This window comes from Crinia signifera, chromosome 9 (assembly GCF_055691185.1).
Source record: "Crinia signifera chromosome 9, ASM5569118v1, whole genome shotgun sequence".
In the NCBI taxonomy this organism is placed as follows: domain Eukaryota; kingdom Metazoa; phylum Chordata; class Amphibia; order Anura; family Myobatrachidae; genus Crinia; species Crinia signifera.
In genome coordinates, this window is record NC_139225.1 from 25,864,833 (window position 1) to 25,879,319 (window position 14,487).

General features: G+C 49.4%; 1 protein-coding gene across 2 annotated transcripts in view; it reads left to right on the forward strand.

Moving 5' to 3' along the window:
* The first annotated feature begins 877 nt into the window (after positions 1-877).
* The window catches only part of NOTCH1 (notch receptor 1), a 101,102-nt gene continuing 87,492 nt past the window's right edge, over positions 878-14,487 (forward strand). The window contains exons 1-2 of one of the 2 annotated variants that reach the window (XM_083158607.1): positions 878-946; positions 2,067-2,160. In XM_083158607.1, the coding sequence (XP_083014733.1) occupies positions 2,067-2,160 (94 nt within the window). In that variant the 5' untranslated portion in view covers positions 878-946. Of the gene's footprint in view, positions 947-1,114; positions 1,238-2,066; positions 2,161-14,487 lie in introns of those variants that run through there. The other variant, XM_083158606.1, reaches the window with a different exon arrangement.

Below are 14,487 nucleotides of genomic sequence, written 5' to 3' on the forward strand. Positions count from 1 at the left end.
TAGGAGGGGGAGACGGGGGTCAGGTACTGCGGGCCACTGGTGTGACAGGAGGGGGAGACTGTGCCCGGCCACGCTGCTGCTGGTGTGATAGGAGGGGGAGGCGGGGGTCGGGCATCACGCTGCCCTGACAGGAAGGGGAGACGGGGGTCATGAACTGTGGGCGGCTGGTGCGACAGCAGGGGGGAGACGGGGTCAGGCACCGCTGCCACTTATCTGACCAGATTCTGCTTCCACCCTCCCTGCAAAAAAATCTGGTCGCTAGGAAGCAGAATCTGGTCGCCGCTGCGACCTGGAGCCCGGGTTTTGTCAAGCCCTGGTCTAAAGGAACATTGCATGCCGCTTATACTCAGAATAATGGCCGTGGTGTCACTTATATACATAATAAATGCCCACGGTACCAGAAACACTTATGTACATAATAAATGCCCAAGGCAGCAGTGCCACTTATATCCATAATAAGCATAGAGAGGGGATTCAAGCGGCGGGACACACACACATACAACATAGCATATACACACAGCACACACTACTCAGGGACACAGTACACACACACACCGACCACATATACACACTACACACATCACCACATATACACACACACACACACAGTCCCTATTTTAGCGAGACAGTCCCGATTATTAGGGTCTGTCCCGCTGTCCCACCCGCGGGTGGCAGTGTCCCGCGGTGTGGGGGGGCTGTTGGGAGTCCCCCCTGTCGGCTGCTAAGCAGCGGGGAATAGACGCTGTGCGCATGCGCGCAGCGTCTATTCCTGCAGCCAGGGGGCTGGGGGCATGGCTAGAGGCTCACAGAGCCTCTGGGTCATGGCATGCCCCCATAGCGGGGGCGGGAGAGCTGCGAGTATAGGCCCGAAATTAGGCCACGCCCCCCGAAAATTTCGGCGCGCGCATCGGCAGTGTCCCGGGTCCGGCGACCAGAAAGTTGGAAGGTATGCACACAGTACATATACAGTACACACCACTCATACATTGATTACAGTATACACAGTGATGTATGCTAATCATCAAGTAGCCATCACATAAATAACACATACCACCGGCCAGGCTTCATGTAGCAATAGCAGGCTGCAGCTACAGCAGCTCCTCGGCCTCGTGTAGTCTCGGGGCGGAGCTTGTAACTGTGCTTGGCAGGCTCAGGACCCCGGAGAGGAATAGAGCTGAAGGGAGGGGTGGCCAGGACACTGCCTGCACGTTCTGCTGCTGATCTAAGCATTTCTAAGGTGAGTGAGAGCCGAGGGCTGCAGCCAGAGGAGTGGGGCATGGGAGAGAGCACAGCCGCTGGCAGTCTGTGACAGGAAAGAGTTGTCGGTGTCCTGTGGGCCTATTTACAATTGGAGGCCTGGAGCTGCTGCTCCGTCCTTCCCATTGTTAATCTGGCCCTGCCGTAAAGGAGCGATTGTCGAGGTAGGAGGCCAAAGGTCTGAAGGGTGCAGAAGAGGAGGGGATGATCCATGGTAAGGCTGTTCAGAGGATGAGCAGGGAAAAGTGGCCCCTGGATTTAGTCGGTTATATAGAAGCCGCGCAAGCAGTATGGAAGCGAAAGATAGCAAGTGGGGATGGGTCAATGATGTTTCTTTTGAGAATAGTGGAGACAAGAGTTAAGGTGCCCATACACTGCTGCGAGACGTCTCACAGCAGTGTCTGGACACCCCATACCCTGCAAGCTGCCGGGACCTACACGGCAGCAGGGACGCATGCGATTCGTTGTGATAGATCGCATGCGTCCCTGCTTCCCGCCCACCTCGCTGCCTGGAGGGAGGTCCCAGAACGGGTGGTCGGACGGCCAGCCCGTCCGACCACTTGGTCGGGTCCGATGCGCACAGGACCGCGCATGGGACCCGACTGCATGTCAGGGAGAGGCGATTTGGTCCGATTGAATGGCCCGATTGGTCGCAATTGGCTAAAATCAGACCAAATCGCCTCAGTGTATGGGCACCTTAAGTTTGAATGGCCGTGGTACAGCTCACAGTTTATAGATTGATAGTAAATAGATCGACAGCAAATGTTGACACGCACACACAACTTGCCCCTAACAAATTCTCATTCCAGATGGTGAAACACGTTGTACCTGCTGGTCGCAATGACGTCGCTGCTCTCGCACAAGCGCTGGGAAGTACGCTGAATCACCGCAGGGCAGAGACAGGTAAATGGACACTTCTAGAATTACCCCTGGGAAATGCACATTCTTGTTCTGTGTCATTTCTTCCTCCCTCCACCCTTCACTGTCTGTGACAAGTATCTCATGTAGATGTAGTCAGTGTCACAGTGATTGTCCTGTCCTCTGGCTGTTTTACCCTGTCATGGCTGTGGCATTTCTGTTCCTTATTCACAAGCATTCCAACGCGTTTCGTAGAGCTGTCTCTAGAAATAGCACACAACCCATTTGGAGAAAAAACCCTTCCTTGGCAGCTCTAATATACAGATAATGCAGACAAGAAGATTCAGAAGCCACCCCTGACAGTTGCATACCCTCCCAGAATGGCCAGGAGGGTCCCGGAAATCAGGCCTCCCTCCCTAGCCCTGAGAATGGAGGCAAGCCTCTCGGTAAGCTGGCAGGCTTCCCCCACCCCCCAAATCTGGGTTTCGAGGGACCAAATGAGGCGAATTACCTGCAAACCGATGGGGTGGGGGTGGCCATGATAACACGATCACGCTGACCACTCCCCCAAACTTGATGTTCCTTTGTGGCTCCACCCCTCTTTACACCCAGCAGCGGCCCCATCCCCCATCATAACTGAGCTAGCAGTCAGAAAGTAGGCAAGCCTGATACTGCACATGTTCCTCAGCAGGTGATGGCATCTTCCACAGGCGCCGCACCGCGTCGTCATTTGCCTACAACTCAGGATCAGGGATAGTTTGTCCAGCTTGTGTGTTGCAGATTCTTTAACTCTATCAAACATCAGTTCCCATTAGATTGCTCTGCTTCCTGCCTGGCCTTCCCACCTAGGCTCGCGGAGGGGTGTGGTTCAAAGGATAGATAGTGTTTATGTCGACAGTCAATAGGTCGGCATTGACAGAAGAGGTTGACATAAATCAGGTCACCATTGACAAAAGGTCAACACAAGCAAAAAGATCAACACAGAAATGGTCAACATACTAAAATGGCGAAGTACAATTTTCACGTTTTCTTTGTCAATGTTGATACCTGAGCAGTTGGACTCCCCAGTCAGTGTAACTTTACTACATCCGGAGTCCACGTTGAATAGTAAAGTCTGAAAAACCACCCCCGGAAAAAAATTGTGAAAAACACGTCAACCTTTTCATTTGTTGACAATTGTTACATCAACCTTTTGCTTGTCGACCTAGTGCATGTCAACCTTTTGTAAATGCTGGCCTAGTGCACTCTGAACTTTTGTCAAGGTTGACCTGTTGTGAATGTCGACCTATTATAAATTTCAATCTAGTGCATGTTGACATTTTGTCAACGCCAACTTATCTAGCTATCAACCGTCGCCATAACAATGTCGACCTTTCATCCGGTTCCCCTGAGGTAGGATTGTCCTTATACTTGCACTAGTCCATCCAGCATTTCCCAGTGACCGAGGACCTCAGAGGAACCAGAGAAGGGCGCTGGGACTACAGAAGAACTGTAGGATATCCTTTTATTTTCTCCATTTATGAATTGAAACAAACACACAACTTGTTTATTTCCTGCCCAATTGTGGCCGCAGACACCAGGAGGGGCCCGCACCATCTTTTGAAGGTTAACCCCGTCCTCACTTTAACCAAGTGATGTTTTTTCCTGCACAAATGCATTGGGGGAAGGGGGGGGGTCTATTTGTCTCTGTCTATGATTCTACTTGTAAGGTCCACTTCATCCAACCCCCCCCCCCCCCCCCCCCCCCCCCCCACCCGGTCACTTTATGTCTGCTCATAAATAAGATCCAGTGTCATGAAAAGACAGGAGCCTGCAAGTCCTGGGAATGAGGAAAAGACCCCTCCCCAAATCCAACCAAATCCCATAGGGAAAGGAGTGATACAAAATCAGATCCTCCTGTGTCTGGTAGGACAGGATGCTTGGAGCTGTTCCGGGATCCTGTAAAACTTGGCTGGAAAAATATATATATATATACTGTACATACCTCCCAACTATCCCGCTTATCGAGGGAACGTCCTGGCTTATTGGGATGTTCACACATCTCTCCCAGGGTCACCAGTGGGGGGGGGGGGGGGGCAGTTGGGAGCCCCCCTGTCATCCGTGAATAGACGCTATGTGCATGCATCTATTCCTGCAGCCAGAGGGGCTGGGGGCATAGCCAGCAGCTCACGGAGCTGTTGAGCATGCCCATACAGCGGCAAAATCAGGGTGTGGCTTTGCACGTACAGACCACGCCCCTTTCACAGCCTAGTGAACAGGTCAGCACTGCCCTCTGCCCCACTGAACGCCCGGCCTCCGCCCACGACATCCGCATCTCCTTGCTAGAATGCGTGTGGATGCGTACGAAAACACATCCCATCGCATGCGGCCGAAGGGGAGAGAAATAATTCGATGGTCAGTGTGAACTGACTTTTATTGCCGCCGAAGATGGCCCAAAAGGGGGTGAGCGCTGATGTCATGCCCGCCGCGAGCAGGCATCGGCCTGCCTACCTTCCCAGAGGAATGGCCAGCGTTTTTATGTGGCCGCCTAGAAAACGCTGCACATTCCCCTGCTGTCGGTCTCTGCCCGCCCCCGTCCCTTTACTACCCGTGTGAACGCCCATAAAATGCTGCTCCGCCCCTCCTACCTCTACCACCCGTGTGAAAGCCACGCCCATAAAATGCTGCCCCGCCTCCTCCCTTTACTACCCGTGTGAATGCCACGCCCATGAAACACTGTTCCGCCCCTCCTCCCTCTACTACCTGTGTGAACGCCACGCCCATGAAACGCTGCTCCGCCCCTCCTCCCTCTACTACCTGTGTGAACGCCACGCCCATGAACGCTGCTCCGCCCCTCCTCCCTCCCCTACCCATACGAAGGCCTTGGTGAGTGTGATACTCGCCGAAGGCATTTGTACCGGAGGTCTACAAATACACGCAGGTGCCCCGCCACCGTCTGATCAAACATAAATCCCCCCCTCTCCCCGATAATGGTTTTACTGCCTCCTAAATTACATCTTACAATTTAATTTTCATCCACAGTGACATCCACTGTATAAAAGTGTGTGAGAACTGAATGAGAAATGACCCAATTACTTAATACAGTAATCTGCGAAAGCATGTGATAGGGAACAGCATGGAGCGTGTAAACCACATTTCATTACAAGGAGGGGCTCTAATAACACCAATTGGACGAGCTAAGTGGCAGATTACACAACCACATCAAATAAGAACCACTAGTCCCATCTAGTCCGCCCTAAACACACGTACATGACACATTAGGGTTCATATTTTTTAATTGGGGGCCAATTAACCTACCACTATAATTTATGGGGCGTGTAAGAAAAGCGGAGTACCTGGAGACAACCCACTCAAGCCGAGCAGGACCTTCCTACCGCTATATCGGTCTGTTACTACCCAGTTTGTTTTATCACTGTTGTCTCCAATTGTAAAGCGCAACGGAATATGCTGCGCTATATAAGAGACTGTAAATAAATAAGTATACAAACCCCACATCTTGTACCATGGAACACCCGCCTTTTTGAAATATGCCTGCTGGACCAATTTTGGCTTTTAAGTTCTGACCCCTCCCACCAGTGTCTGTGATGTCACTCCAGAGACTTCCAGCATAACACACATCTACCGTGTCCAACTACTGTTATTTCCCATGATGCTTTCTTAAAGCGCAGAACAAATAAACAGGGGAGTCGCATCAGGACTAATTATTATTTATTTATTACCAATTTCTTATATAGCGCACACATATTCCGCAGCGCTGTACAGAGAATATTTGAACATTCACATCAGTCCCTGCCCCAGTGGAGCTTACAATCTATATTCCCTACCACATGTACACGCACACACAGACATTCTAGGGTTCATTTTATTAGGAGCCAAATAACCTACCAGTATATTTTTGGATTGTGGGAGGAAACCGGAGTACCCGGAGGAAACCCACTCAAGCACGGGGAGAATACACAAACTCCGCACAATTAGGGCCATGGTGGGACTCGAGCGCTGTGAGGCAGTAATGCTAACCATTAGACTATCCATACTGCCCCATCTAACTATCCCATAAAACTTTTACTAATACCCCTTTCACACAGAAAATGAAATACCCGGGTGAAGCAGTTCCACCAGGGAATTTCATTAAATACACGGTTCCTTTTTCTGTGTGAAAGGGCACACCCGTGTCGTAAATCCCGTGTCTCCGACCCTGGAATTGACCAGGGTCGAGGACACGGGATTTATGACCCGGGTTGACCCTTTCACACAGAAGAAATACCCGTGTTATTCAGCAAATTACTGGGTAGCAATTTTCAACCCGGTAATTTGTTCTTCTGTGTGAAGGGGGGGTCAGGCTGCTCCCGGCAAAATGGTGTATTTGCCGGGATTTTCAGACTTTTCTGTCTGAAAGGGGTATTACATTGCCTGGGGTCTAAGGGGCCTGTTTATCAAGCATCACATCGACATTGCGATCTGGGCTGAATATTATCGCCCATTATCGTATTGTAAAATGCGATACCAGCAGATGTATGATACCTGACCACGCATGGACAGGGCCCTGTGATGCGATGAGCCGGAGGGTCTGCGTACGTACGGTTAGCACTGACACCCCTCGGGGCAGTGCAGTCAGTGGGGTCCACTGACTGCACTGCCCCGGCAGCAGTGCGATCAGCAGCCAGTAGGCAGAATGGCAGTAGCCTGGGGATGTGAAGCGCTGCTGCCCGATGTTCATACTTAAGGCAACTTTGCATCCCCCCATAGAAACCTTGGGGGTAGGTCGGCAATGCAGGGGGGATCGCAGCAGTGATACTAATATTTGCGGCTATCCCCCGAAAACGTGTTTTCGGAATTTAGCCGCAAATATTGTTTGATAAATGCATCCCTATGTAATCAGACGTGTCCTGGGGATGAGCGCCATGTATCACAACCACATCTGCCGGGACAGAGCTGTTTGTGCCTCCCACTGTATCTGCCTGCCCCAAGACTACCGTTGGGTAGAGGCAGTGTGTAAGGGGAGGGGGAGGGGCAGGTATACTTGCCCTGTACTGGCCGGCCCCCAGCATGTGGGAGACAGCAGTTACAGTTTTCCCCCTTTTAAACAAAACTGTGACTGCTATCGAATCAGGCCCAATGATAATAATATATAATAATTAGAGACAAGGAGGACCACAACCCAGCCAGTGGCCCCTCTGCAGTGACAAGGGCCCTGGTAGTACCCCAGGTCCTGTTGGAGCCTGGCACAGACTGGGCATGCTATCGGTTACTGTTTGTCATTTTCTTTTATTGTGACATAAGAAATACAACTGCTCCAATAATCTCAGCCTGTTCCTTGGATTCAAAGCTCCTCCTTCTTCCACCACTTCCGGGGCACGACCTCTGCTCCTGACATTACTCTGTATCCGAAGGGTGCGTTCTCCGGCCGGGGGTCGTGGGAAAGTGGGGGGATGGTACTGTGGGTTATCTGCAATCCCACTCATTAAATACGTATACAACAAAGTAATTAGACAGAGTACAATTATTGTCAATTAAATGACGACATTTGAATGCAATACTCATGTCATCATACAAATGTATCTTAATTAGCACGTTAAATGCAGACACTATTGTACTGTAGTATTTCACAGACTGTAATTTTGTATTTTCACTGACAAAAGTATTGACCATTCCAAACATGGGGCTATTCAGGGCCGATTTTACAGGCTGGGCGATAATCAATAGATTACACATGTGTGAAGCATGGTATGCATGCCGAGGCCGTCCTGCGATAATATTCTGCTAATTTTTTAATCGCTGGCCGCAAGCAAGTTGATTGACAGGAAGCCGGCGGTTGTGGTTGAGAACTGGCTGTTTTGGGGAATGTCAGGGAAAACGCAGGCATGTCCAGGTGTTTGAGAGGAAGTCATGTGACATCAGCTCTGGCCCCAATCAGCCTGATTCTATCGCAGCCGCTGAGTAGGTCCTGGGCTATGGGGGTAATTCTGGTTGATTCGTACGGCCGCATATTCGCATGCAGCCGACTGAACGGAACCAACACGCACACAGGCAGCAAAGGCACGCCTATGACACATGCTAACGCATTCGTTCGCAACAACTGGCTACGGGGAGAGGCCTCAAACTACACGCACACTTAACTGTTCATTTGTGCATCGGTGTGTACGCAAGGTCAACCACTGTGCGTGCGAATGAACAGGCTGTGTGAGTGATGTCATTCTCAACTCCCAAGAATACGCTCGCAACCCATTCTCAACCCATGAAGTAATTGGCCTCATTTCATTATGTTTATTGGATCCAATTTCCAAATTGACACCCGAATTAAAAATAGAAAGTATCCTTTATTAAATGGCTGATTAATGTGTTTACAAAGTTTCACTTGCACAAGTTAATGTCAATATATGTGCCCCACAAAGGTTATTTATCTTAATGTGCCAAACTCCTAAGTGCCTGTATAGTATGAAGTGAGTGATAAATTAAAATTGCTGCATCCAAGTATGACAGTTGACACATGTCGACTAGTTGTAATTGTGTGTTCTATTGGGCCAACATGAGAGGCACACTTGTGTGTTAAGGTAGCAGATGTAGCAATGGTACATAAGAGCAGTTAAGAATAATGGTGCAATTGTGATTTAAAACAATGAAAGATGTAAAAGATATGAAGGCAGAACAGTGGAAATGTTTAAAATGCAAACGTGTGCTTCCCGTGTACACGCATTTGAGTAGATGTGGGTACTTATTTGGTTAATGAGAGAAATGTGTATGGTGCATCGGTGGGTAATGTGTGCAGCTGGTTGTGATGTAGCAATTGTGCGTTTTGATTGGGGGTGCGAATGTTGGGCCGGCAAGTGGTTGTCCTGTGAAGCGTGAGACTTGGCGCGAGTGATTTGGAGCTCGAACACTCCGAGAGCTCGCACAGTGCTGCGAAGCCACCACCCAGCACTTGTAGTCACCGCCCATGTCCATGCCCAATTTCCACCCAGTTTTGCCTACTTTTGTGGCCGCGCCCATACAAACGCCCGCATGACGCCTACTTTGCTCGAGTTCGTCCGCAAGCGTATTTCTGCTGTATGGTTGAACAAACCTGCACATGCGCATTGCGGATGGTACGTATACGTACTAACCAAAAACTCACGCTTGGTGCGAATTCACGCCGGACCGAGTCAACCCGAATAAGGGCCTATGCACAGACTGCGCACACTGGGGATTCATTCGAAACTACCAATCAACTCCTAACGGCCACATTACAGGCTGATTGAAAAATGACAGAATCTAATTGGATGGTACTTAGGCCTGTTTACTAAGCCCTGGAGAGAGAGATAAAGTGGAGAGAACTAAAGTACCAACCAATCAGCTCCTAAATGTTAACAGATGTGTTTGAAAAATGACAGTTAGAGGCTGATTGGTTGGTGCTTTATCTCTCTCCAAGGGCCAGATGTATCAAGCTTAAAAAGAGTGCTAAAAGGGAGTGATAAAAAACCAGCCATTCAGCTCCCAATTGCCATTTGCCATTTTTAAAACCCAGCCTGTAACATGACAGTTAGAAGCTAATTGGCTGGTTGTTTACCACTCTTCGTGTTCCCACTTTTTGAAGCTTGATATATCTGGCCAAAAGACTGATACCTTGAGATTACTTAAACACTTGAGTGCTGTAGCAGCAGCTGTCCCGGAAAATTTCCGGGTGTACCACTATGCAGTAGGTGCCCGCCAGTGGTGCCTCCAGCTGTGCACCACTGGCGCACCGCCTCTACCACCCCCCAACCCCCTCCTCCCCGTTGCCCTCCCTGCCTCCTTTCATCCCCTCTGCTCTGGCGATCATACGCCGGAGCTCCCCTGCCGCTTCCCCAGCCGCCTTTCACAGCAGCGACGGAGGCAGCAGGCACGGGGATGTTCGGGGCGGCTCATGATCACTGCTGTGACTGGCGGCTGGGGCAGCGGCAGGGGCACGGGAGCTCCGGGATACAAACGCCGGAACGGAGGTGAGGGGGGATGTGGCCTACGTTCTGTGGTGGGTTTTGCTGGGGCAGGACAAACCTGCCCTGGTAGGTTTGTCCTGCCCCAGCACATCCCACCACTTAAGGGGTTAAAGGACAGACATGTACATGTATGTAACAGGCCTTAGGGCGGTCAAAGCACCCAGGCAGTTTTGTCGCGTTAGTTCAGAACTCTTCTCGTGTTGTAACTTCCTCAGCCAAGACCTTTTGTATCACAGGATATTTCACAATTGTGTATTTATGTACCATATGTCCCCAGGGGAAGCCAGCCACTTATACATCCTTGTTACTACTACTACAGGGTGTGGATAATTATATTGTTCAACTTTATATTTTGACTTTATTTATTTTTTTACATAAAATCTAGACGGCCTGAAATGAATCCTCAAAAATCAACAATCAGGCCAGTCCCATGGGCCTCCCTAGACCCTAGCCCCCCTCACCTACCCAATATGATGTGGAGCAACTTTAGTTAGCTGCCCTATGGGTGCCAAGACAAGGAGTGGGTGGGTCCTGGGCCAGAAAAGGACTCAAAGCCACGCCCCCCAGTATAATGGTCTCACACCTCTAGTGTTCCACTGGTCTTGAAGCCAGTAAAAAGGAGTACTATAAAAAAAAACAAGTAGAAAAATGGGGGGAAAAATTATAATAAAGCATTTCTCGTGCCCCGGTCATGCTATCACAATCCTAAAATGGGGCAGAGGTCGAACTCGTCCTTTTTAAATTGCTTTTCCCTGGAGAGCAAAATTGATGGCGACCACTCACATTACTCTGCAATCATTGGAGTCGATTGTTTTGTTCAGCGATATCCAGAGCATCAATCACGCGTTTCACGGTGAAATGCGTCACTGAGCCACCATACCCCAATCTTCTCTGGGGAATTCGATGACGCCAGGAGGCTGTTCTGCTATTTCTAAAATCCAAGGGAACTCCCCACCAAGATTTGGGAGTCTGAGAGAGAGGACAAGGATACATGAGACCTGGGATGTACCCCATTGGGGAGTATACCCAGGTACAGAACATGTTTATTGAGCACTAATGGCCCAGAAAAGTTCATTAGCTACAAGGAGGAGGACAATTGCCTGTAGGTATAGAATTTGTGTTAGCTTGTTGAATACGCTGCAGTATTTCAGTTTGCTTATATGTGGAGAGTTATGTTACCCCTTTCTAGCACAACGCACCATGGCCCTTATTCAGATCTGATCGCAGTACAAATTTGTTCTCAAAATGGGAAAAACCATGTACACTGCAGGTGGGGCAGATGTATGAGAGAGTTAGATTTGTGTGAGTTATTTTGTTTCTGTGCAGTGTAAATACTGGATGCATTATGTTTACACTGCAATTTAGGTTTCAACACACCCCACACAACACACAACTCTCTCTGCACATGTTACATCCGCCCCACCTGCAGTGCACATGGTTTTGCCCATTTTGAGAACAAATTTGTACTGCGATCAGATCTGAATAAGGGCCCATGTGTCTGATCAAGTGCTTATTGGACAGATGGCCGGATGATCCTTCAGGTTATAGGTGATGTCATGGTGAAGTCACTTAGCCCTGACAGTTGGTGTAACATGTCCCTGCTTTCAGGAGCAGCGTGCCTAATGTTATTAATACCCACTTTTTAGTCTGGCTACCCCCGGGGAGATGGGCGCTGGCTCCTGTTGGTGAAGTGGTAAGTATATACATTTAAGCACTCACTTTGCGGTCTCCCGACACCCTTGACCCTAAGCAGGATCTGCGGCATCTGTCTTTAGCAGTCACAGTTCTGCAGCAAGGAACAGACAAGTCAATTAGGTCCCAATCCGGCCTGTCTGTTTATAGGAGTCATTTGGAGCGGAATGAGGAATAAATCAATACAAGTAACACTTTTACTTAATATTATCATGCATTAATCTCGGCAGGTGCTAGGGGGACCAGGATATAAAATGATCAAGAACTGCTTTAAATATTCCATTTCATATTATATATATTATAAACCTGTAATGTCATATCTAATTCACCTGTGTTCCGTGGTTAAGAGAACGCAGAATACAGGACCTGGTCTCCCATAGAGAAGTATGGTATATAGGGCCTTATTTTGGTTCATTCTTTCTGACAAAATCCTTCTTAGATGGGCAAAACCATGTGCACTGCAGGTGGGGCAGATGTAACATGTGCAGCATCATCCGGCCAGGTAAGGGCTGTTTCACACGCTCCGGCTGATATCGGGCGGCGAAACCCCGCATGGCCAAAAACCGTGCCATGCACATTAGTTGACAATGGACAGCAATGTGTCCATCCCGACCATTATAAACTTCTGTGCACGGCTTCTTGGTTTCGACGCCCGGCGTTAGCCGGAGTGTGTGAAACCACTCTATGGGAGGGGGGAGCCGCCGGGACCCACTGCCCATCGCCGGCCACAACACAAAGGACGGCTCTTAACGCAAGAGCCGTCCTTTGCCATAATTATCGCATGTTAGTGCATATGCGATCATTTTCTCTGCGGTAATCGGCGATTTGCGGGCACGGATGTTTTTGTGTTTTCCAAATGAAGTTGGCAACTAGCCACGGAAACAGAATACAAAGATCCCGCACCGTCTCGCTGGGTAAATATTTACAGAACACATCCCGCGCGGCGAAGGTTTACGGCAGCAGAATGGGACAGCGCGGGATTCTGCCAGGAATTCAGAGATGCATTCCATGTGTCAGCAGCTTGTCTTCCCTGCATTCACCTTGGGTAATGGGCTGTGAGAGGATGAGGAGATCAATAGTGCATTGTGTAACCAGGAGGGATGCAGCGTGCAAACAGCAACGTGGAAGACCGGTAATAAGTGTGCGTGCATCTCTAATATAGGGGCCAGGTTCTGAGTCCGGCTCTGTCATTTGCTGCTGTAGCTGCAGCGTTTGCAAATACTGCCCCTCCCTGGTGTACAACTGTGCGTGTGCCAGGTCTATGACACCCACTGTGTGCCCCTCCAGATGCTTATTTTTGTCTGTATTGTCCAATGTGTACGCACTGTATCATTAAATCAAAAAATGTGCGTTCCTGCAGGTCATTAGCAACATCCCCCGTCGTAATGACAATTTGGGGCATATCGTCTAGTGTGTACACACTATGGGCCTAATTCGGACATGATCGCTGGGCTGTGACCTCACAGCCAGATCAATGCCCCCATGTGCCTGTCATCTGTACAAAGGCAGCCAGCGATGGTTAGCAGCCCCACTAGTACAGACCACGTGGCGGCTGCTACGGCTGTACAACAGGGGCACTTTGGGCCTTATTCTAGTTCACTCTTTCTGACAAAATCCTTCTTAGATGGACAAAACCATGTGCACTGCAGGGGGGCAGATGTAACATGTGCAGAGAGAATTAGATTTGGGTGGGGTTTTACTTCAAAGTGTTGTCTATATTGCAGTGTAAAAATAAAGCAGCCAGTATTTACCCTGCACAGAAACAAAATAACTCCCCCAAATGTAATTCTCTCTGCACATTTTACATCTGCCCCTCTGCAGTGCACATGGTTTTGTCCATCTAAGAAGGATTTTGTCAGAAAGAGTGAACTAGAATAAGGCCCTTTATATCTTGCACAGCTTCCCCTAGAGGTAGACAGAGAGTATTTGAAGTTGGCTGTGTGGTATGATATGCCTGAGTGCAGGAGCATGCAGGCATCAATCCTGAGGGTCACTTACAGGCTGTAGTGCTGGAATGCAGCTCTAGGGGTTGGCTTTGGGGTATATGACTCAGGGTGTCCGCTCTGTCCATGCACAGGTAACACTGGGAAGCGCACAAGTCTCATCAGTCAGTGCTGTATATGCACCACAAAGCTTATGGCTTTCCCAGACCACTGAACTGGCCAAGACATCATTGTAATATATGGAGCCTAATTCTGATTTGCAGGCTGTGTTGATATGCGCTCAAACAAGTGACGTATTTTAACCGTGCATGCATGCGCAAACGGGAGGCGATTCTGACCTGATCGCGCGTCCATGAATGTACAGCGTTCAGGTAGATGCCGCCCCACTTGAGTGCCGTCTAGGCTGACTTTTATTACCAAAGGGGAGAAAAATCATTTGATAGTGCGACCGTGGAATGATTTCTTTCCTGTTTGGCCGAACACATCCTCTCGTATGTTAGAGAGGGGATTGGCCCGGTGGGGGGGCGGGCAATCGGCCTGCCGGCAGGCTGCGATTACTTGTTCACTAGGCTGCATATGTTCAGTACGGATGGTGTAATGGTTCGCATTACTGCCTCACAGCACTGAGGTCATGGGTTCAATACCCACCATGGCCTTAACTGTGCGGTCTGTATATTCTCCCCGTGCTTGCGTGGGTTTCCTCTGGGTACTCCGGTTTCCTCCCACAATCCAAAAATATACTGGCAGGTTATTTGGCTCCCAACAAAAATTAACCCTAGAATGTC